The sequence below is a fragment of the Mus musculus genome, chromosome 10 (genome assembly GCF_000001635.26).
Source record: "Mus musculus strain C57BL/6J chromosome 10, GRCm38.p6 C57BL/6J".
Lineage (NCBI taxonomy): Eukaryota > Metazoa > Chordata > Mammalia > Rodentia > Muridae > Mus > Mus musculus.
In genome coordinates this window covers 41,467,238-41,487,094 of record NC_000076.6, presented here as the reverse complement: position 1 = coordinate 41,487,094, position 19,857 = coordinate 41,467,238, and the positions used below count along the sequence as shown (strand labels likewise).

The 19,857-nt window shown below is 50.8% G+C and overlaps 1 protein-coding gene and 2 long non-coding RNA genes across 13 annotated transcripts; 2 read left to right on the top strand and 1 right to left on the bottom strand.

Moving 5' to 3' along the window:
* Positions 1 to 64: 64 nt before the first annotated feature.
* Mical1 (microtubule associated monooxygenase, calponin and LIM domain containing 1) lies at positions 65 to 11,235 on the bottom strand. Of its 11 annotated transcripts, none has more exons than XM_006512570.1 (24): positions 10,723 to 11,235; positions 8,781 to 9,085; positions 8,460 to 8,667; positions 8,028 to 8,132; positions 7,596 to 7,700; positions 7,321 to 7,476; positions 6,710 to 6,810; positions 5,704 to 5,961; positions 5,390 to 5,505; positions 5,068 to 5,194; positions 4,806 to 4,887; positions 4,347 to 4,491; positions 3,464 to 3,654; positions 3,293 to 3,378; positions 2,841 to 2,930; positions 2,563 to 2,719; positions 2,286 to 2,362; positions 1,840 to 2,110; positions 1,600 to 1,700; positions 1,216 to 1,329; positions 974 to 1,067; positions 624 to 723; positions 428 to 501; positions 65 to 337 (listed from the first exon to the last, which is right to left on the bottom strand). In XM_006512570.1, exons 1-24 carry the CDS (start codon positions 11,150 to 11,152, stop codon positions 207 to 209), a joined length of 3,624 nt encoding a protein of 1,207 aa, XP_006512633.1. In that variant the 5' UTR covers positions 11,153 to 11,235; the 3' UTR covers positions 65 to 206. The 11 variants fall into 11 exon arrangements, with proteins under 11 accessions (XP_006512633.1, XP_030100786.1, NP_612188.1 ...); XM_030244926.1 differs by having other exon boundaries at positions 7,596 to 7,769; positions 10,555 to 10,783; NM_138315.2 differs by having other exon boundaries at positions 10,555 to 10,781.
* On the top strand, positions 4,875 to 6,234 carry Gm51796. Its single transcript, XR_003948995.1, has 2 exons — positions 4,875 to 4,961; positions 5,360 to 6,234. It is a non-coding gene; the product is annotated as a predicted gene, 51796 (long non-coding RNA).
* Positions 9,055 to 17,085, top strand: Gm51797. The gene is made up of 2 exons (XR_003948996.1): positions 9,055 to 9,421; positions 14,803 to 17,085. It is a non-coding gene; the product is annotated as a predicted gene, 51797 (long non-coding RNA).
* Positions 17,086 to 19,857: the final 2,772 nt, after the last annotated feature.

Below are 19,857 nucleotides of genomic sequence, written 5' to 3'. Positions count from 1 at the left end.
GTTGGCCTCTCACTTGCCTTTTTTGCACACTCCCGTCTCCTGCCAGCACAGAGCATAAACCCTGTTCATGGTCATAATCCTTTTATTGTAAACAACGAAGCCTCTGACTAAGCAGTCCAGATGGCGGAGGTACAGCCCTTGTGATGGTGTCTTGCTTACGGGGCAGGGAGGCAGCTAACCATCATCTTCTAGCCCTGGGCTCCCATCTATGCAGGCATCTCTCTGAGCCTCCGTTCCTCCTGGAATTGGATCAGAGCATCCCGCTGGTTCACCACCTCCAACAGCTTCCTTAGGACCTGGTTCTCAGACTGCAGGTCGGCCTCTGTCTTCATAGTTTCTAAAAGGAGATGAAGCTTAGACCACAGGAACCTGGCCAGAGGACTGTGTTCCTTGGTCAGTATCCAAGGTCATGAGGTAGCCCACAGACCTTCCCGATTCATGTAGCCCCGCAACTCGTGGTCTAGCTGCCGCTGCTTCTCTTCCAGATCCAGCTCCTGCACCCTGTGGAAACGAGAGACAGCAGATGCACAGCTTGGCAGGGCACTCACAGGGATGGGACCTGGCTCCCATGCCATGTCGCCACCCCCCTACCTCCACCCCCCCCACCCCACCCCCGGCCTTACGTGATCATGAGCTCGGCCTCTTCAGTCACTAGGCTGTTCTTCTTCTGAATGAGCCGTAGCAGCTGATCCAGCCAGAGTTTCTTCTGCTGTTCTGGAGAGCCTGAGAAGATGGGAAAGGGATGGGAGGGGTCACAGGGTGGCAGGACCCAGGGACAATAGGCCATCATTGGAGTCAGCTGTGTACACATCCACTGGTCCCCAGGTTTGCTGAGGGCTGACCACGTTGTCGGGAGCCAGAGAGACAGTGTGTGCTAGCATGTCACTCCTGAACCAGAGAGATGGTATGTGCTAGCATGTCACAGAGAGACGGTGTGTGTGCTCGCATGTCACTCCCGAATGACATTACTCACTACTCTCTTTCCTCAAGGCCAGCTCCAGCTTCGTGCCTTCGGCCTCCAGCTCCCGCATAGTGGCCTCAATCTCGTTCAGTCTTCGCTGGATGGCCTGTGGGTTGTAAGGCAGGACACGCCGGATTGATTGCTCAGGAGCAGAGCACTGATTTACTGCTCAGGAGCAGAGCACTGAATGTGCTCTGAGCTCAGATAACTGACCCTTTCAGAACTCTGGTGCCTGGGGCTTGCCCGGGGCTCACCTGGGCCTTGCAAAACCTCTTCATCTCCTCCTCTTTGGCACGGCGCATGAGGGTTCGACGCCACGTTGGGTACTTAGTCATGGCACCTGGGTTCTTGGCCAAGGTCAGCAGAGTCTGTGGGAAGGTTGGGCCAGTCAGCAATAAGGTCTGGCCCATGGTTAAGAATGGAGGAAACTGGAAGGGTGAAAAACTGGGATGGAAAGTGGTAAATTCTGATAACCCTGATAAAGACTTAGAGGCAAACTTGTGAGACTGTGAGAAGACATTAGAGAGGAGGGTGCCTGCTCTTGGTGTTTCTGTAGTCAGGGCGTGAAATACCTGCCAGATGCCTCCAGGCTCACACAGAGTCATGAGATAGATCGATCATGGGTTCCTGCTACTCACCTGCTCCAACTCTGGCTCCAAAGGTGGCAGTGGCTCCTCCTCCTCCTCCTCTTCTTCCTCTTCCTCCTCCTCATCATCCCCTTTCTCTATGGCTTCAGGAACTTAGCAGAGGAGAGGGAGGTATGGGTTGGAAGTCCAGGGACCTCTGTTTTTATTTCCCAGAATCCCTGTGGCAAAAATTCTAGTGCCCATCCTGCCCGAAGCCTCCGAGAAGAGCACATCTGTAGGAAGAGCACCTACCTTGTGGTGCTTGGACTGGCACACCCCAGCCCACAAAGCTGCTCTTCAGGGATTCTCGGGCCAAGTCTGAGCAGCTCCTTGGGGGTTTGGGAGGAGGCTCCGCTCCTGAGTCAGGGATGATATTCAGGGAGGACAGCCGTAGGCGTTCTAAACTGGAGAGCCGGATCAGCCGACGTGCAGGCTGGCTGGGGCTTGGGACAGGGCTGACCCTCGTCACAGGAGGAGAGGAGGGGTCTGGCTGCATGTTGCTGTCTCCTGGTGTTGGGAGCTCCTGGAAAGCCCACCATATGGTAAGGTCATGGACCCCACCTAGTAGACACTGTCAGGCAGCTCTGGTGACAAGTGTCCTTCAGTGGAGGACAGCATTCATTTACTGCCTGCAAAGCCCACTGATCTGGGGACACCTGCCTCTTCCCACATCCCATCACACAGAGTTTTGTTTTAACCTGGCTCTCCAGACTTCCATTGTTGTCAGCCTCCTTTTGGTCCTCCTGGGGTAGGTGCTGGAGACAGTAGAAATGTCCTGGGAAGGGTAGAAGACATTAGGTCCACTGCTCGACACTCAGAGGGAAGGTGGAGGCTTACAGTAGATTTCTTAGGACTCCACACGTAAAGCTTTGGAGGGGGCTGTTTCTACCTATTGTCCAGTCTCCCTCTCCCTCCCCACCCCCTTGTCTCCAAGAAAGCCCCAAGTCCCCTGTAGCATCTCCCAGGCCCACTTACCATCTCCTGGATGTTGCCCATAGCCACCTGGCCACAATGTGGCCTCACAGGTATGGCAGCAGAAGCAGCTCCGGTGAAAGAAATGGCCATCCACACAGAAGCGTTCTAGGATGTACAGATGTTTCCCACAGAGTTCACACAGCTCCTCTGCCCCAGCCTGCACAGAGCCCCAGGACAGAGGGTCAGCCAGATCCAAAGCCAACTGCCCAGGTCTAACATTCTCACGTAGCCCTTTCCCACCCTCTCAGGCGTGTTTGCAGGCTGGGCCCTGGACCTACCTCCTGGTGTTCAGAGAGCTCTGGAGTGTTTGGAGACATACTGGGCTCGGAGACAGGCGGCTCCTCAGTGCTCGGAGTCTCCTCGTCTACCTAAGGAGGTGATGCTCGGGTAGCAGGGGAGTAGATGTGTACAGAAAGGGAAGCCTGGCAGGGTAGGGAGTAAGACTAGACAGGGAGACAGGAGCAGGACCTGTAGAGCCGGCAACGGAGGGCAGGGCACAGAGGAGGTAGGACAGAGCAGAGAAACAGTGCTGGACTCTCCTACCCTGTCTGCATTTACCTGCAAGGGAGGTCCTGGTCACCAGCACCTCCCTGTGGTCCCACAACAGGTCCTGTGACTGTGAAGATAACCTAAGCCCAGCTCTCCCCTCTCCTCAGAGTGTATTCTCTATCGTCCCTGGAACCTCACTGGGCATCCCTTCTTCAGCCTCAACCCTGCTCAGTCTTCTCACCTTGGCGCGGGTCCGTTGTAGGCTCCTCTGGAGTTTGCCAAGGAAAAGTATAGCACTGGGGGTTCCAGAGGGCTGGCTGACAAGGCCTGCAGACAGAGTCCAGCTGTCAGCACTGGGGCCTTTACATAGCTGCCCTCCACCCCCTTCCTGCCCACCTACCCTCCAACTCACCTGAGCTGTGGCTCGTGTTCTTGAAGGCACTGTGGAAGTGGCTGAGGTAGGCAATGAGACCCAGTGGGTCACTGCCAGCCATGACTGCCTGTGCAGACAACACTGGTGTGATGCCTAGCTCATGTTCTGCCACCCTCAGTGCCCAGGTAGTGGCTTCTAGAGCTCCCATGCCCTGCAGCTCCGAGGGTTCCCTGCGGGGCATCAGATGAAATGCCACTGAGACACTAGCCTGACTCCACAGGAGGAGCAAAGGGGTGAGTGAGCGCATGAAGGTTGTCTGTTGGTGGTTGCCTGCCTCCATGTCATTGTGTGTGGTGTTTTGTTCCCCACTCATCACTTCCTTTGCACAGGCTCCTTGGCCACATGTCTGACCCCTCAGCCCTTTAACCCACAGGGACAGGCCCTCCTGTGGCAGGACTAACCCCCAGGAGCAGCAAGGAAGGCCTGGTTGGGGAAGGGAGTTCATTTGGGAAGATGAGTGGGGGTTCTGGGAGAGCCGAACTGGTGCTATGTAGTTAGGGTTGGCCTCAAATTTACAGTGATTCTCCTGCTTCTGCTTCTCAAGTGCTTTGATTATAGTTGCACAACACCACAACTAGCAGCAATGTGTGTGTGTGTGTTGGACTGAACTGAGGTTTCACTCACGCTAAGCAAGTATGCTCTACCCCTGCACTCCACTCCCAGTCTTCCACAGCTTCTGACTTCTCTATCTGGATGCATTAGACTCTGTAAAGCCTTGCTGGGCTGCTGAGCAGAGCCAGACTGGATTACCAACTCTAGGGACAGGTGGAGCTGGGACTCGCTGGGCTGCCAACTCCTGCCCAGCATCTTCTTACCAAGCAGTGACAGGGAGGGCTGGGCCCGGGAGAGAGGCAGGACTCACAGCAGGCCAGGCTGTAGGTGGTGTACCAGGGCACACAGAGCTAGCCCATCAGCCCACGAGGAAGAAAAGTCAGTGACATGGACTCCAGGAAAGCCAGCTGTCTGCTCCTGGCACCAGTGCAGAAGCTCCTCCGTGCCTGCGGACCCTAGGGGAGCAGAGCCATGCTGTGCCCAAGGCCCACACGCCTGCTGCTGGCCTCCTTCCCCATTCTAAACCCTTGCTCCATAAAAGCCAGGGGAGGGGAAACAGAAGGGCAGCGAAGCTCAGAGGCTCACAGAACAGGTAGTCTGGGTTTACACCCATGGCCGCAGGAAGGGGTTGGCAGAAGCGCTGGCACTGCAGAGCACGGCTGTGGCTACTCAGCACTGCCAGTAGAACACAGCACAGGGGTACAAACCACTACCCTAGAGCCCTGCTGCATGCAGAAGATGCTTCGCTAGCCCGTGCAAGCCTGTTCACCTGTGGTTGTCTTCCTGGAATCCGGCTCGTCACTCTTCCTCTGAGCATGCTCCTTGTCCATCATATCATAGAGGTCCTGTACCTGAGGTAGCTTCCTCTCAGTCTCAAGGCAGCGGACCACCTACCCCTTCAGCCCCCAGGGAGGAGCCTGCTGTGGTAGGGCTGACCCCCTGCTGGGACAGCAGCTAAGGAGGGAAGACCTGGCATGGGAAAGGGAGGTGATCTGGGAAGATGGGCGGGAGGGTAGGGTAGAGAGTCTGACCTGATTGGGGGTTACAGCCCGGAGGTTCAGGTTGGGGTATCGGGTGGCAGGGTCCAACCCATACTGGGCTACATTTCGATGCATATTCTCGGGGGATGTTTGTGACAGAAGCTGGTACAAGCTCTCGCTATTGGTGGTGGTGGAAGGCAGTGCACAGACACGAAGGGAGCTGTCAGCACCCACCCCTGAGCAACTGCAGGGCTTTCCTGTAGTCCCGTGCCTCCATCCCTACCTTCAGCATCTCCTGCCCCCTCTTCCTGACCCGTGTCCCGAATCATGTCTTCCCTACCAGTACTGACTAGTCTCTGAGCCCCGGCCTCACCGTTCAGCCAACACCTCTAGCGGCCCAGCGCCCTCTGCCCACCGCTTCACCATCCAGGCTGCATCGAAGGCTGCCAAGAAGCCTCGGGCTACTCCAGTGCCCAGAGGCCAGAAGGGCTACAGGGTAGGAGGAATAGAAGCCAATCAATAAGAATCCAATGAGTATGTCCAAAGCCCTGATATCTGCGGTGGGGAAGACCCTTTTCCACCCCACACAGCTTTTCCTTCCACCAAGCAGCCCCTAAGCTCCTCCCACAACATGCCCCGCCCCCAATAAGAGCGCTCCCTCCTGAACTGTGGGACCCATATGCTCACCTCCACTAGGCAGTCCCCCACCAGCCCCAGCAGTAGGCGAGCACCATGCTTTTCTTGGACACGAGCGGAACTCTCTGCCCGCATCATGCTTGTGAAGTCGAAGGCCGCCACATCAGGCCGCCCGCGTGCATCCTGAGCAAACTCCAGTTTCCCAAGCTTGCCATGTGTGGCGAAGTCAGCCGCTGCTCTGGCAAAGCGCTGCAGAGCCTCCGGTACCACATTAGCTTTGCCCAGCAGCTGATCAGTCTCTGACAAGTCCTATGCGGCGGAAAGATAAGAGCCCGAGGAGCCCTCTGAGAGGAGAGTCACACGCTCAGCTTCACCCTTTTACAGAGGACTGACCTAGGACCGGGAGAGGCTGACTAGATAGACTACATAACAACCGAAAGCAAGGCTGGGCATAGAATTCTAGCAGCCTGATTCTCATATTCAAATTCCCTCCTCAATTCTCACCCTACTTCGGAGGATCTCAAGCCCTGCTCTTCCAGGAAGCCCAATGTCATTGCTGTCATAGATTTTGTCCTGATCTCATCAAAGCCTCCGTTTGTTCAGCATTTACAAACAACACACAACTTATAACGTACTTATAAGCTCTCAGCATAGTACTTAGTATAGTACTAAGTGTACAAGTACATAGTACTCAGCATAGTACTTAGTACACGTAAGAAAGGCATGCATCTATTTCATCCATTCAGTGAGTCCATAGTAGGTTCGTAACTACTCATCAGGTACCAGGCTAAGCCCTGGGAACTAACAGCCAGCAAGAGGAAAAGAGATAAACACTCTCTCAGTCCTGGAGTTAGAGTAGTACCAGGTCTGTAAATTTAGCCCAGACGAGGATTCCTACTGCCACCTACATTCAGGGAGCAAGAGCTTGTTACATGGAGCTACTGCCTGCTGGAGGCCGGAGAGGATGGGGTCCGTCCATAACTGGGGTAGACTGTGCCCAGCCCGGCCTCCTTCCTCTCTTCCTTCCTCCCTCCTCCCTCCTGGGCACAGGGCCTACCTGGCGCAGCACCCCCAGCCTCAGCAGGCACTGCTTCTTGGCTGTCATCACAAAGTAGTGGGTCTCGTCTTTGTAGTATACAATGTTCTCCAGATCAATACCTGGTGGGGCAGAGCAGAGGACCGGAGGTGAGTCTTCAGTGATACTGCAAACATCACCTCCTTAAGCACCCACGCCATGGCTGAGTGTCCCTCACAGAGCTGCTGGCACAAAGGGCCATCTGTCCTGGCCCCAGAGGCAAGAGGGGAAGCCAGGTGGAATGACAGCTGGGAGGCCTGTATCACTTAGTCACATAGTAGCAGTATAAAGCCAAAGTAAACATGGCATCCTCTTGAACATACATTTGCAATGTACATCATTCTTACTCTCCAGCATGAAGGAGCAGAAAGCAAAGGCATTTAAGGCCAGGCATTTAAGAGTCCCAGGGTCTTTCATGCCAAGCGAGCAGCTACTTGGTCCCTGGAGGACAGTTCTTCCTCTTTTGCTGTTGAGACCACCAAGGATGGACAAAAGTGAGGTTCCTTGGAGCCATCCCAGGTCTGAGAGGCAAGTGGGAAACATCCCACAGTAAAGGGAAGAGAAGGGAAGGCCTTTTGAGGGTGGGCCCTGACCTGTGGCTTTGAGCAGGCTCTGGAAGAATTTTTGGTTGTAGATTCGAGCTACACCACTGATCTCCGGCACCTGTGTCTCCTCCACCGTGCGCCCATTCACAAAGTTGGCTGTGATGCCAATGGCCAGTTTGCCACGCATCTCTCGTATAGTGAAGCCTAGTAGTGGGGGGAAGGTGGGGTAATACTTCTAGGAAGGCTCCGGGGAGCCTAGGATGCTGGCTTCCATCTAACTATCATCCAGCTATCATCCATCTATGAGGAAAAGGGCCACTCACCTTCAGGGACAAATTTGCCTCCTGCAGCTGAGATGAGGACATCAAACTCATAGCTGGCCAGTTGGGCTGGGGGGTTGGGCTGGAGCTGAGCACGCCAGCCACTCCCTGAGACAGAGAGCATGAGAGCCACAAAGGTGTAGAGGTCAGAGGGGCCCTACACTCTCCCAGGTCAGGCTAGAGAAACAAAATAAATTCGTAAAGGACTCAACACCCTGGAAAGTAGTTTATCAGATCACACCTCCTGGCTGCCAAGGCAGGCAGGTAAGGAAGGCCATACTCTGCCTACCTTGCTTTTCCCTCAGACTCGCTGCCTGAGGCTAGGGCTGCCCAGACTTCACTGTCAGGAAGGAGTCAGCTGACTCCCACCCAGACCTCCCTTAGCATCTTGTAGGGTTCTCTCTTTGGTGGATAGGAGATCTCAGAAACACTCACCTTTTCTGGGAGGGGGCTGGAGGCCAGTGAATTTGACGCCCCAGTGAATCTCCACCCCCAACAGTAAGGCCACCTTCAGTAGAAGCAGCTGAAGCTGTCGGATGCCTGGAAGTGAGGCGGCGGCGTTAGGAATGGACTCACGCCTTCTCTCGCTCTACTGTGCTTCTGTTCAGAGCTACAGGAGGCTAAGAGACCACTGAGCCCATCTGTGACCACACAACTCTGAAAACCTGATAACATTGGAGCTCAGAAACCAGGCAGGGTTACTACTTGGATAAGAAAAACCACTGTCCGTTTTACAGATGTCAGATCCGGTTCTTAAAGGTCTCCTGGTTACAGTGACGCCTGTTCACCCTGGCTTTTGCCTGACCCTGCAGTCTCCCTTCTCTAGACTTGGGCACACCAACCCGAGGGCCAACATGAAGTTCTTACTGATATGGTCCAGGGTGCCAGTACAGAAGCGCCCGTAGAACTTCTTGGCCCCAAGTGCCCGAAGGTCATGGATGGTGAAGGGCCAGAGATGGAGCACATTGTGCCTAGAGAACTTGATACGCTTTTCCACAAGTACCACTCGGGCACCTAACAGTGCCAACTCCACAGCAGCCCGAAGTCCGCAAGGCCCGGCACCTACCACGAGACACTGCAAGCACACACACACACCGGGGTGGGGGGTGGGGGTGGGGGGGTATGTAGCATCCTGTCTCCTTCTGTCTCCCCTGATGCTCACACCACTCCCAGACTCTACATATCTACCTTGGTGTTGGTACAGGCCTGGCCTTGCTGGTACACAGGCTGGCTCGCTCTCTTGTCCAACTTGGCCCACAGTGACTTGGCACTCCAGTAGTTGAGCTGGGCCTTGATCTTGTGGTACTGGGACAATCCCCCACCAGACTCCACTCCCAGGGCTCTACAGAGCCCCTGAAAGCTACTCAGTACATCCTGGCACAGCTGTGCCTGCACAAAGGTCTCAAAGTGGTCATGTGCTGGGTTGGTGGAGGCGGGTGATGCCATGTAGGGCCCCTGTTGACAGCAGGAGCAGCTGGGAGAAAACCCAGTGTCTGTGGGAAAAAAAAGAGAAGGCAAGATTGGAGGGAGGGAAAAGAAAGGGGGAGGAGCCAGCAGCGCAGGCCGTTGTCACAAGGGAGCTCAGGGTCCACCTCTGATTGGTTCTGCTTCCAGTCCACTCCCAGGCCATGATCCACACCCCCGACCCCTTCTGAGACAGCAGCTATCTCTTATAAAGTGAAATTCGCCAAATTTAGAAATGAAAACACAGTAGTCCTGGGCACAAGGATGCTAAGGGAGCCTCCTGTCGACCAGTGTCATGGCAGCTTTCATATGCGATCTCCGAGGCCCAGGGGACAAGAAATTGTAGTGGGCGTTCCCTAGGACCTGTAAGTAGGACACGGGGGAGTTTCTCAGCGGGCTGCCAGGGGTGGGGTGGGGGCGGAGGTTTCCCTTCTTGTAGACAGCAGGAACTAACACCCCAGTTCAACTGCGGCTGCCTCACAGACACACACCCATTTCTTCCTAAGTCTCTGTTCGCCAGCGCCCTTTGGCGAACTTAGTGCCACGCTGGTTGTAGGATGTGCCTCTCCCCAAAGGCAAAGTTCTTTTCCACGTGCTTGCCTCCTGACAAGGGGCAACACTGCCTGTGTAGATTCCACTTCTCAGCCACCCAAACTACCCTCACAAATAGCCTGAGAATGTTGTGACTGTTGTCTGCATGACAGACCTTCTGACTCACTGTGGTCAAAACACTTCCCCTGAGAAGAGATTGCGTCGCTGCTCCAACGGGCTGTGGGAAGGAGTGGGGTTAGCAACCCCTTCCGCAGACCCTCACATCTAATCGACCCCTAGCCTCACTCCCACGGCGTTCCTCTGTGCTCTCCCAGGAATCTCTGGAGACAAGGCCTCTCTTTGTACCCCTTTCCTTCCCTCCAGCCCACACGCAGCTTAAGGGCTCTTGGAGGGCTTTCTCACGCTGCCACCGGAAGAGATGAAGAGTATGGGGGGATGGGTTGCTCTCGGTGGGAGAGGCAACTAGGTGGTGGGGTGGGGGGGTTGTGGGCCGATCTATCATCCCCCAGCAGCCCCTTCATTGCCCGCGTAGTAGGAGGAGGCAAAGGTTGCCCTAGGGGGTCACTAGGACAAGAGTGGATAGATCTTCAGAAAGGACAGGAGTCCCTCTTGGAAGTGGGAGACTGGGGGTTGGAGCGACCTCTGCTAAAGGAAATAAAAGAGGTACCCAGACTGGAAACAAGCACAAAGGATGTGCCATTGGTGGAGCGTCTAAAGGGATGGAGAGCTGGACCTTGAGCAGCGGGGGTGAGAGCTCCCAATACTCTAGACAGCAAAATCTGCACAAAGGCGCTCATCTGGGTAGGGCCGGCAAGAGGACCCGCCAAACCAGCCAGGCGTGGCTCCCTACCCCATTTCCCCGGAAGCGCTCCCCACCCCCTTCCTTATCCTCACCCCCAGCCCAGCGAGCAGGAGGACGCACAGCAGGCATCGCTGGATTACTTACCAGCGTTTCTGGGGCTGGAAGAGCCGCTTCCTGTCGGAAGGGTGTCCCAGGCCTAGGGGCAGAGGAAGGGGTGGCGCAGGGAAAGCAAGAGATGCCTGGTGGCAGAAACCGGGGAGTTCCAAAGAGTTTGGACCGCAGCGCCAGCGCAGAGCACAGAGGAAGACTTACTCCGAACCTCCGTACTCCGCAGTCCTCCTCTGGGGACAGCCTGGGTCCCGCCCACGCCTGCCGGGTGGTGCTGTAGGGCGTGGTTCTGCCTACACCAGGGGCTGCTGGGGGCCTCCAAACGGTCTGGCCAGGCAGGGACAGGGAGAGCAGAGACTTGAGTGACCGTGCCTGAGTCCGCCCCGGTGGTACCCACGCTGTAGGCCACTTCCAAGAGCTGGCCGAGCGGGCGCAGGCCTCCGGCAAGAAGTTTATTGAAGCTGCAAGAACCGAGAGTGGCGCCAGATGTCTGAGCTCTCTTCACCTCTCCCACCGATAAATTCACACCCCTGGCGCCACAGGCGATCCAGTTGCGGGGGTCCATCTCTCCTGGGACAGGTCGGCTGGCTCCCAGGCTCAGGCTAAAGACAAAGCTTAAAGTCCTGGTCCACATCTTTCAACCAGGTACACACACAACCAGGTGTGTGTGTGTGTGTGTGTTTTCAACTAAGAAAAACAGGATGGTAAGGGTATGTGGGAGAGGATAAAACTTCAATGTGCAGAACTAAAGTCAAGACTCAGACAATGCTAGGGAACTTTGGAATCAAATTCTTAGTATTTCCTGTTAAGAAATTGTAGCATGAAAGGAATTGTTCAAAATCAAGCAGCTTTAAAGTTAATAAAACAGCAGTTCTCATTTATTGCATGAGCATTAACAAAACCTATTTTACTGAAATGTCAATGAGGCTTCATGACTGCACATGTTCACCAGCCAGTGGCATGGATGCTATCAGCCCCAGGCCTTTCTGGATCCCAACCTACCACTGTTAAACCACGGGACTGAAATAAGGTTTGACATCATGAGGAAGTAAAATCGCTACCCCAGAAGTGCTTAACCTAGGAAAAAATGGCTACATCTCTCTTCTTGAGGTCCAGGGACCAACAAAAGCCAAGGTCCAGTGGCTATCTTTTTGGGTTTGTGTTTGAATAAATCATTTTGCATTTTGTCCAGATATACTGGGGTACCCAGTAAGTCCTGAGCTCTAAACACACACAGCTGCAGCTGATAAGAAGGCAGAGAGAGAAGCAAGAGGAAATGCCAGCCCTCTGCCAGGAGAGGCCAACAATCCAGCCAGGCCACACACTTTGGAAGCCAGGAAGCCTTTGAGCTGGGCCCACTTGTGTTCCTGAGAGTGACATCATTTTGCTTGGAACAAATTTGCAGAATGTCATACACACCCATACTTAAACACACAGTGTAAAAAATGTTCTAAAAAGCCCAGTAGAGATGGGCTTCCGGCTTTCAGGATCATGCCTCTCCCTTTTATTAGCAGATGGACTACAGCAACTTACTGTGTCTTGTTTACAAAGACCCAGGTTCCCCCAGAGACTTTCAGTTGTAGCCAAACAGGGTTGTGTGGCTCTATGAGCAACAAATTTAAAGGCTGTGAAGGCTGCCTTTTAAAAGGATCACAGAACGAGTTCCTCAGCTCTTAAAAACCTGCTGATTTCCAGCTTTCCTTGCTGCTAGTTAAAGACCCACCTTAGAGCCACAGAGCTTCAGGACTCCAGAAGGTCTGTCTGTCTGTCTGTCTGTCTCTCTGTCAGATTTCTGTACCAGGCCTACTGTGTCTCAAAGTCACCACCAGCACACACACCTCAGTCTCCTGGTCTCTAAATGGAAGCATTTTGAATGACCCAACTTCCTTAGCTAGTTTCAGGTCTGGGGCCTTTTTATTCCGTGTTGCCGATTCTCAGAAATGTACAGAGTAAAACAAGCATTTTTTCCCTTATTAGGATCTTGAGTTATGACCCGAAGTTGTGTATTTATGTGAGCTAAAAGTAGTTGGCCTAGTCATACTGACTATAGTTCATGTTGGATTAAATAAAATAAATGTCCCACACATGAAAATTCAATTTTCAAAGAGCCCCATTCTAATGGGTTTGGAAAACATTACACTAGCAGCCGCTTAGTTTAAAGTCTCGAGGCACTAAGGACAGGATCCTCTTTGTGTGTGTGTGTGTGTGTGTGTGTGTGTGTGTGTGTGTGTGTGTGTCTCAGACCAAGTTCTGTCTTTCTGCAAAGCTATTTTTATTTCCTTATCTTACCTCCTAACCTCTGATCTCCTGGGCGTAGGGCCAGAAAAGAAACTTTCTAATACCACAGAAGACATCTGTCTGTAAGTCAGTCTATGATATGGTCTTGAATCTGAAGCTCAGAACCTTCAGCTCTGATGGGCCTGGCCTAGAGTCAGTACAACCCAGAAAGCCACAGTTCCCAATGTAAAATAGACCCAGAACCAAAGGTGTCGCATGTCTCAGTTATGAGATGCTGACTGGTTAAGATTAGAGGGTCTGGAAGAGCTTCCCATAATTTTGACTTGAATGGTTTGAACAACTTTCCTGGCTGAGGAACCACCCGCCCCTGAGCTGCAGGCAGAATGAGTGGGGTGTGTATTGGCCAATAGAGAGGTAACCCAGTGTGGCCGGAAGTGAGAATGTAGAAGAAGGGCCCAAGAGGAAGCTGGGCTGGGGATTTTATTCTAGGTGCAGAGGGGAATTGCAGAAGAAGTTGAAGTCATAATTAAAATAATATAATCTATCCATTTAGCAAGGCATTCTGTATGTTGCTAAGGGGACAATGGTAAAAAATACAGCTTTCTATTAGAGAAAGGGGCCAGGCAAGGGAATTAGAAACCATGACTCAGAACCCATGGAAAAGACTAAGGAAGGACACAACACACAGTGAATATGGAGACAGGATAGACTCAAAAGATAGCCTGAGGTATGGTAGGTCTTGGTGATAGATCCCATGTGGGGCAGAGGGTATGCATGCACACATGGGTATGTGCATGCGTGCCTGCCTGCTTGCTTGCCTGTGTGCAAGCAAGAAATCACTCCTGGGCTGAGGATGTAGTTCAGTTGGTAGTCTTGCCTGGCATGCAAGAAGCCCTGGTTTAATACCCAGCATCATATGAAAACCGGATGTGGTTGCTTCTATTTGTAACACTAGCACTCAGGAGATGGAAGCAGGAGGAGCCAAGTTCAAGGCCATACTCCATTACATAACAAGGGCCAGCCTAAGCTACAGGAGACCCCATCACAAACAACGGGGGAATGGGAAGGGTAGGGCAGGGAATCCCCATAAAAACTAAGTAATTGCTCCTCTCTACAACTGGGTGAATCTGAAATAAACCTGCCTGCCTTTTTTCTCCCCACTCCTCTCCACACCTCTCCCTCTGTGCGGTGGTTTAAATATGTCTGGTCCAGGGAGTGGCACTACTTTGAAGATGTGGCCTTGTTGGAGGAAGTGTGTCACTGTGGGCGTGGGCTTTAAGACCCTCCTCCTAACCACGTGGGAGCCAGTCTTCTCCTAGTGGCCTTCAAATGAAGATGTAGAACTCTCACCTCCTCTTGCACTGTGCCTGCCTGGATGCTGCCATGTTCCTGCCTTGATGATAATGGACTGAACCTCTGAACCTGTCAGCCAGCCCTAATTAAGTGTTATCCTCTTAAGAGTTGCCTTGGTCATGGTGTCTTCACAGCAGTAAAACCCTAACAAAGATAGAAGTTGGTACCAGGAACTGGGGGATTGATGATAGACCTGGCCATGCTTTTGTTTGGAAGAATGTGGATTTGGAAAGTGGTGGAATGCTTTAAGTGGGGCTTAATGGGCCATCCTAGAAGGAATAGGAAGACTTTGTTGCTGAGAGTGATTTAAACTGTTCAGACCTGGCCCAGGGGGTTTCAGTGGAGAAGAATTTCAGTATGTGGCCTAGAGGCTGTATCTTGGTGAGGAATGTGGCTGCTTTTTGCCCTTATCTGAAGAGTCTGCCTGAGACTAAAGTAAAGAGATTTATCTTAATTGCATTGACAAAGGAAGTCTCAAAAGAGCTCAGCAAAGACTTTTCCCCCTCCGATTTAGTCTTATGAAGAATGTTTTAATGAAAAGGAAAAATGTAAAATGTATGGTTCAAGTAATAAAGGGGCACCAGGAAGTGAAGTGGAGTTGAGTCTCGTGTCCTGGAGATAAAGAGATTAAGTGGGTGGTGATCTCAGGGCAAGATTCCACCTAGCTAAACTTATCTTTTTTTGTGTTTACAGTTGAACAAGGAATAGTTTGGACTTTTAATCTGGAGTGAACTACAATCCAGATATGGAGGGCACACTTGGGATCCAGATCCTGAGACTGCAAGACACAGGCTTTTGATCTTGAGGAACAGTGGCCATGAAAAGCTTACGTCCAATCATAGTGGCACACACCTTTAATCCCAGGAGACAGAGACAAGCAGATTTCTGAATTCAAGGCCAGCCTTGTACAGAACAAGTTCCACGTAGAGAAAAGCTTAAATTCAGGTGTGCAGTACAATACATACCTTTGATCCCAGCATTCAGGAGATAGAGCCATGCAGATCTGAGTTCAAGGTCAATCTACAGAGCAAGTTTCAGGACAGCCAAGCTTAGGCAGTGAGGGAGTTGGAAAACAGAAAATCGGTAATAGAATAAGGGGGTGGGGGGTATGTTCCAGCCCCAACAAGCAGCAGACTTCAGGAGCTTCATCCATGTAGCTCTGGCTTTAGAGTTCAGAGTAGAAGGGACTATTGGGACAATTGATGCTGGTTAGCTAGAGCTAAGAAATTAGCAGTGATTAAGAAGAGACCAGCATCAGCCGGGCGTGGTGGCACATGCCTTTAATCCCAGCACTCGGGAGGCAGAGGCAGTCGGATTTCTGAGTTCGATGCCAGCCTGGTCTACAAAGTGAGCTCCAGGACAGCCAGGACTATACAGAGAAACCTTGTCTCGAAAAACCAAAAAAAAAAAAAAAGAAGAAGAAGAAGAGACCAGCATCACTGAGGTGAAATCTGGCAAGTGTTTCCTGAGAGCACAAATAATCTGTGTTCCAGAAATGGTCAAGATTGTACCTCGTGCTGCAGCTGGACTTTGTAATGTGTAACAGTCACCCAGTAGGTACTGGTTGTGAAGATATGAAGGGGTCATGAAGAGCAGCTGAGGCTTGGTACTGTGAAGGCCATTAGTGAAAGTGCAGCCTCAGTTGTAGTTGGTGGCCTAGGACTGAAGGAATCATGCAAAGAAGTTGAGGTTTGGCAGCACGAAGAGAGCCTAATGGTAAAGCCCAATTTCAGTGGAAGCCCCCAGTGTATTGGAGATGCCATGGCATGATCACCAAGAACAGCAGCAGCAGTGGAGTGGAATCAACCAGAGCCTCAGAGGGCAGAGCTGGAGAAGTGACGCCAGCCCTTTGGAGGAGTCCAGATCATGTGTAGATTCCAGACATTGGAACAAGAAGGTGTAACGTTAAGGTTGCCTTGGAGACCCCAAGATCAAGATGTTCGAGAAATCCAGAGCCATAGGATATCTGCTGAGGAAAGCTGCCAACAGAAAGTGGAACACTGGTTCCAGGAGAAAGAAGTTTATTGCAGTCAACAAAGATGTAAAAGGAGTTGGAGATCTGAATACTGCCTTGGTATCAGATATGCAAATGCAGAGTTTGGAGTTTGCTCAGCTCATTTCCTGACCTGCTTTGAGGTTACAGTAAAGTGACTGGATTAATCTCAAAAGAGACTTTGAACTTTAGATTTTTAACATTGTTGAGACTGCTGTAGACTATGGTGTCTTTAGAAGATGGACTAAATATTTTTCATTATGTTATGCTTAGCTATGGCCCCCGTAGACTCATGTTTCAACAAGCCAATGGGGGCCAGGGAGTAGAATGTGGTGGTCTATATTTGCTTGGGCCAAGGAGTGGCTATTTGAAGGTGTGGCTCTCTATGCAGCCCTTTCTTTGGAGGTCAGAGGATGATTTCACAGGTCCTTCCATAACAAGGGACCCATTCTTCCCACATCTCCTTTTGCTCTTCAAGCACAGTTACAGGAAATATTTTTCCAGACCAAAAATCACTTTATCATGTAATTTTTAAAAATGTAGCTTTCTCTAATTTTAAGCAATAACGTTTTAGTCTAACTTTTCATTAAACAGGGACAGAGTAATATGGAGTTGGCCAGGTATGGTGTAGCACACTTGTTTTGTATGTTTATTTATTTGTTTGTTTTTTCGAGACAGGGTTTCTCTGCGTAGCCCTGGCTGTCCTGGAACTCACTTTGTAGACCAGGCTGGCCTGGAACTCAGAAATCCGCCTGCCTCTGCCTCCCGAGTGTTGGGATTAAAGGCGTGCACCACCATGCCCGGCTGTGTAGCACACTTGTAATGCCAGAACTTGGAGGTGGAGACAACGCGGATCAGAACATGGAGCCCAGTCTGACCTGTATGAGAATCTGACTTGTTGGGAAATCATTTTCAAATTCACAAAGGGTTCTATTACAGTTACTAAGACTCAAAATAATAAATCCATGTTCCAGGACACAGAATTTCTCTGTCCCATGAGTGTTCTTTTCTTCTTCCCATATGTCACTTTTCAAAGAGCCACGATCCTTTGATGATATTATGGAAATGCAGTTGGGTTCCTCCATTTTATCAAAAACCTAGTTGAATGAGCTTTAGTTTAAAGATTTGTCTAGTGTGGGACAAGTCAGGTGAGAACAGCCTGCCAGGCAAACTCCTCCTGCGTAGTCAGGGCAATGACTTTGAAACAGGGCGATTACAGTGATGATTAGTGACGGCAGCTCCATTCGGAGGTCACTCCTGCCTAAGAGTCCAAGCGAGGCAGGCAGGGGAGATTTCAGGGTTAGGGTTATTCCTATTTACAAAAGCAAGGACCAAGGGTTTCCTTAGATCTCATGAGGAAGTTTAGGCTGAAATTTAGAAACTGAAGATAAAAATGTAGCTTAATGCTTATAAAACATATCTGTCCTAGACTCAAAAATATCCTTACTTTGAAAAATAGAAAACAGGAACAAATAAATAAAAGGCCAACTTACAGAGGCTGAGGGGGTTAAAAGTATGCCCACCTTCAGAGTAACTTCTATCTAGTTGGTAAGTTTTGATCAATAGCAAAACTACTGTATAGTTGCAATGCGCTGGTCCCTTTCTGTAGGACACTAAGTACATTTGATTGATTGTGTGTGAACTTTTCTGTAGGACACTAACTCTAAGTACATTTGATTGTGTGTGAACCTTTCAGACACAGACCTAACCTTTAGTCTCATTTTTGTCAATGCAGTATAATGAGGTCACCCAGGCTTGGGCCTCAGTTCCGGCTCTGCCACTCTATGGCTTTTATCTCTTTGGGCCTCACTGTTCTCATCTATAAAATGGGCCTAATGATAATAATGGTACTTACCTCATAGGAATGTCATGAAGAATAAGCAGAACTTGCTTCCTATGGGTTACAGGTGTGCCCTAGCACACAGTCCCTTCTCAGCCCACGAGCCCATTGGTACTGAATTGTGCCTTGCCCCGCTCCCCTCCCAAATCTATGTGAAGCCCCAACCCTACTACCTCCAAGTAGTTCTGCATTTGGAAACCGGACCTTCCAAGTTACTGAAGTTACTAATTAGGTTCTTCCTGTGGGCTAGCAGGCCTGATGTCTCTGAAAGGTGGAAGGGTAGACGCGGAGGGAAGAACACAGAAGACATGGAGAGCAAGCAGGAAGCCGGGGAAGAGGCCTCAGACTTGGATCTCTGTCAACTGTCACGTTTCTAACCAGGATTATAATAACACAAATCTGTGTTGTTGAAAAAGCAGTGCTTACTACGTCAGCCCTAGCAAGGGGCACGCCATGGCCAGAGGGAAGACAGCCCTCTAACCCTATGCTGTCATGAATCCTGGTTGTTTTGGTTTTGGAGACAATGTCTGTGTAGCCCTGGCTGTCCTGGAACTCACTCTGTAGACCAGGCTGGCCTAGAACTCAGGACCCACCTGCCTCTGTCTCCTGAGTGCTGGGATTAAAGATGTGGTGGCAATGCACTTTTGCTTTTAATCAAAAGCACCAGTTCCAGGGGCTCTGACGCTCTCTTCTGACTTCTGAGGGCACATGATCCACAGAATATATGCTGGCAAAACACTCATAAACATAAAAATGAAATAAACCTTTAAAAAAGCTTGTTTTAGAAAGCTATTTAAAAGGAGGCTCATTCCAAAGGGCAGGGTATGCACTGGGGACACACCCAAATACAGGGGCCTCACTATTCTCATCTGTAAAATGGGCCTAATGATAATAATGATATGTACCTCATAGGAGTGTCATGAAGAGTAAGCAGGGAGTAGTAAGAGTAATCAGGGAGCTAACGTAAGAAAGCCATCACTTTCTGATTCTCCTGTGAGCTGGTCAGATAGTGCAGTCTAGGCTGGGACTGGATCCCATGCTACAGAGTCTGAAGGGCTTATAATGTAGCCAGATAAACCAAGGAACTGGACTTGACTGTTGTTACCAAAAACAGTTGTCTGAACTACTTGATAGACGAAGCTAGGTTTTTAACCTATACATTGTATGAAATCTAAAGGCAAATCAAATACTAGTAAACACAGTTGCTAAAACTGAGATGCAGTATGAAATCTACAACTGATTATCAAGGGGAGGGTGTAAAATCTCATTAATACAGTTTAATATTAACTATTATTAATATTAATTATATGTTGGAATATTTGGCAATAAATGTTCTAGTCACATTCTATTACTGTGTCAAATGCCACGAGCAAAGCAAGCTGGGGGAATGAAGGGTTTACCTGGTTTTTACTTTCAAGTTGGAAGTCAGGGAAGGAGGTCGGGGTAGGACATGCAGGCAGACACGCAGTGGGACTTGGTGTACTAGATTGCTCTCAGCTTCATGCTTAACTAGCTTTCTAATGCAGCCTAGAGACCACCTGCTGAAGGAAAGTCGCCACCCACAGAGGGCTGGGCGGGGAGGGGGGGTTGTTACATCAATTAACAAGACAATTCACCACAGACCAATTTGATCTAGGCCAGCTGGTTCTCAATCTGTGGGTTGCAACCCCTTTGGGGGTTGGGTGTGGTGCGATGACCCTTTCACAGGTCATTTACAGCTATAAAGTAGCAATAGAAACTTGGGGGGTCACCACAGCACGCATGCTGACAGTATGGTAGAAGCATTGTGAAGGCTGGGAGCCACTGCTCCAGGCAATCCCTCAACTGCCTCTCTGTAAGCCGCAGAATTAAGACTGAGCAGGATAGTACACTAAATAACTTTGTTAGGGTTAGTCTCGTCTACTGTTACATGTGG

What these genes read in the sequence shown, in the direction of transcription:
- Mical1 (XM_006512570.1), bottom strand. Translation starts at nt 11,152, where the DNA reads ATGTGGACCAGGACTTTAAGCTTTGTCTTTAGCCTGAGCCTGGGAGCC. An exon ending in CACCTACAGCCTGGCCTGCT is followed by an intron (nt 3,655 to 4,346) that starts GTGAGTCCTGCC and finishes GATGCCCCGCAG; the next exon opens with GGAACCCTCGGAGCTGCAGG. An exon ending in AGAGGTTTTGCAAGGCCCAG is followed by an intron (nt 1,068 to 1,215) that starts GTGAGCCCCGGG and finishes TACAACCCACAG; the next exon opens with GCCATCCAGCGAAGACTGAA.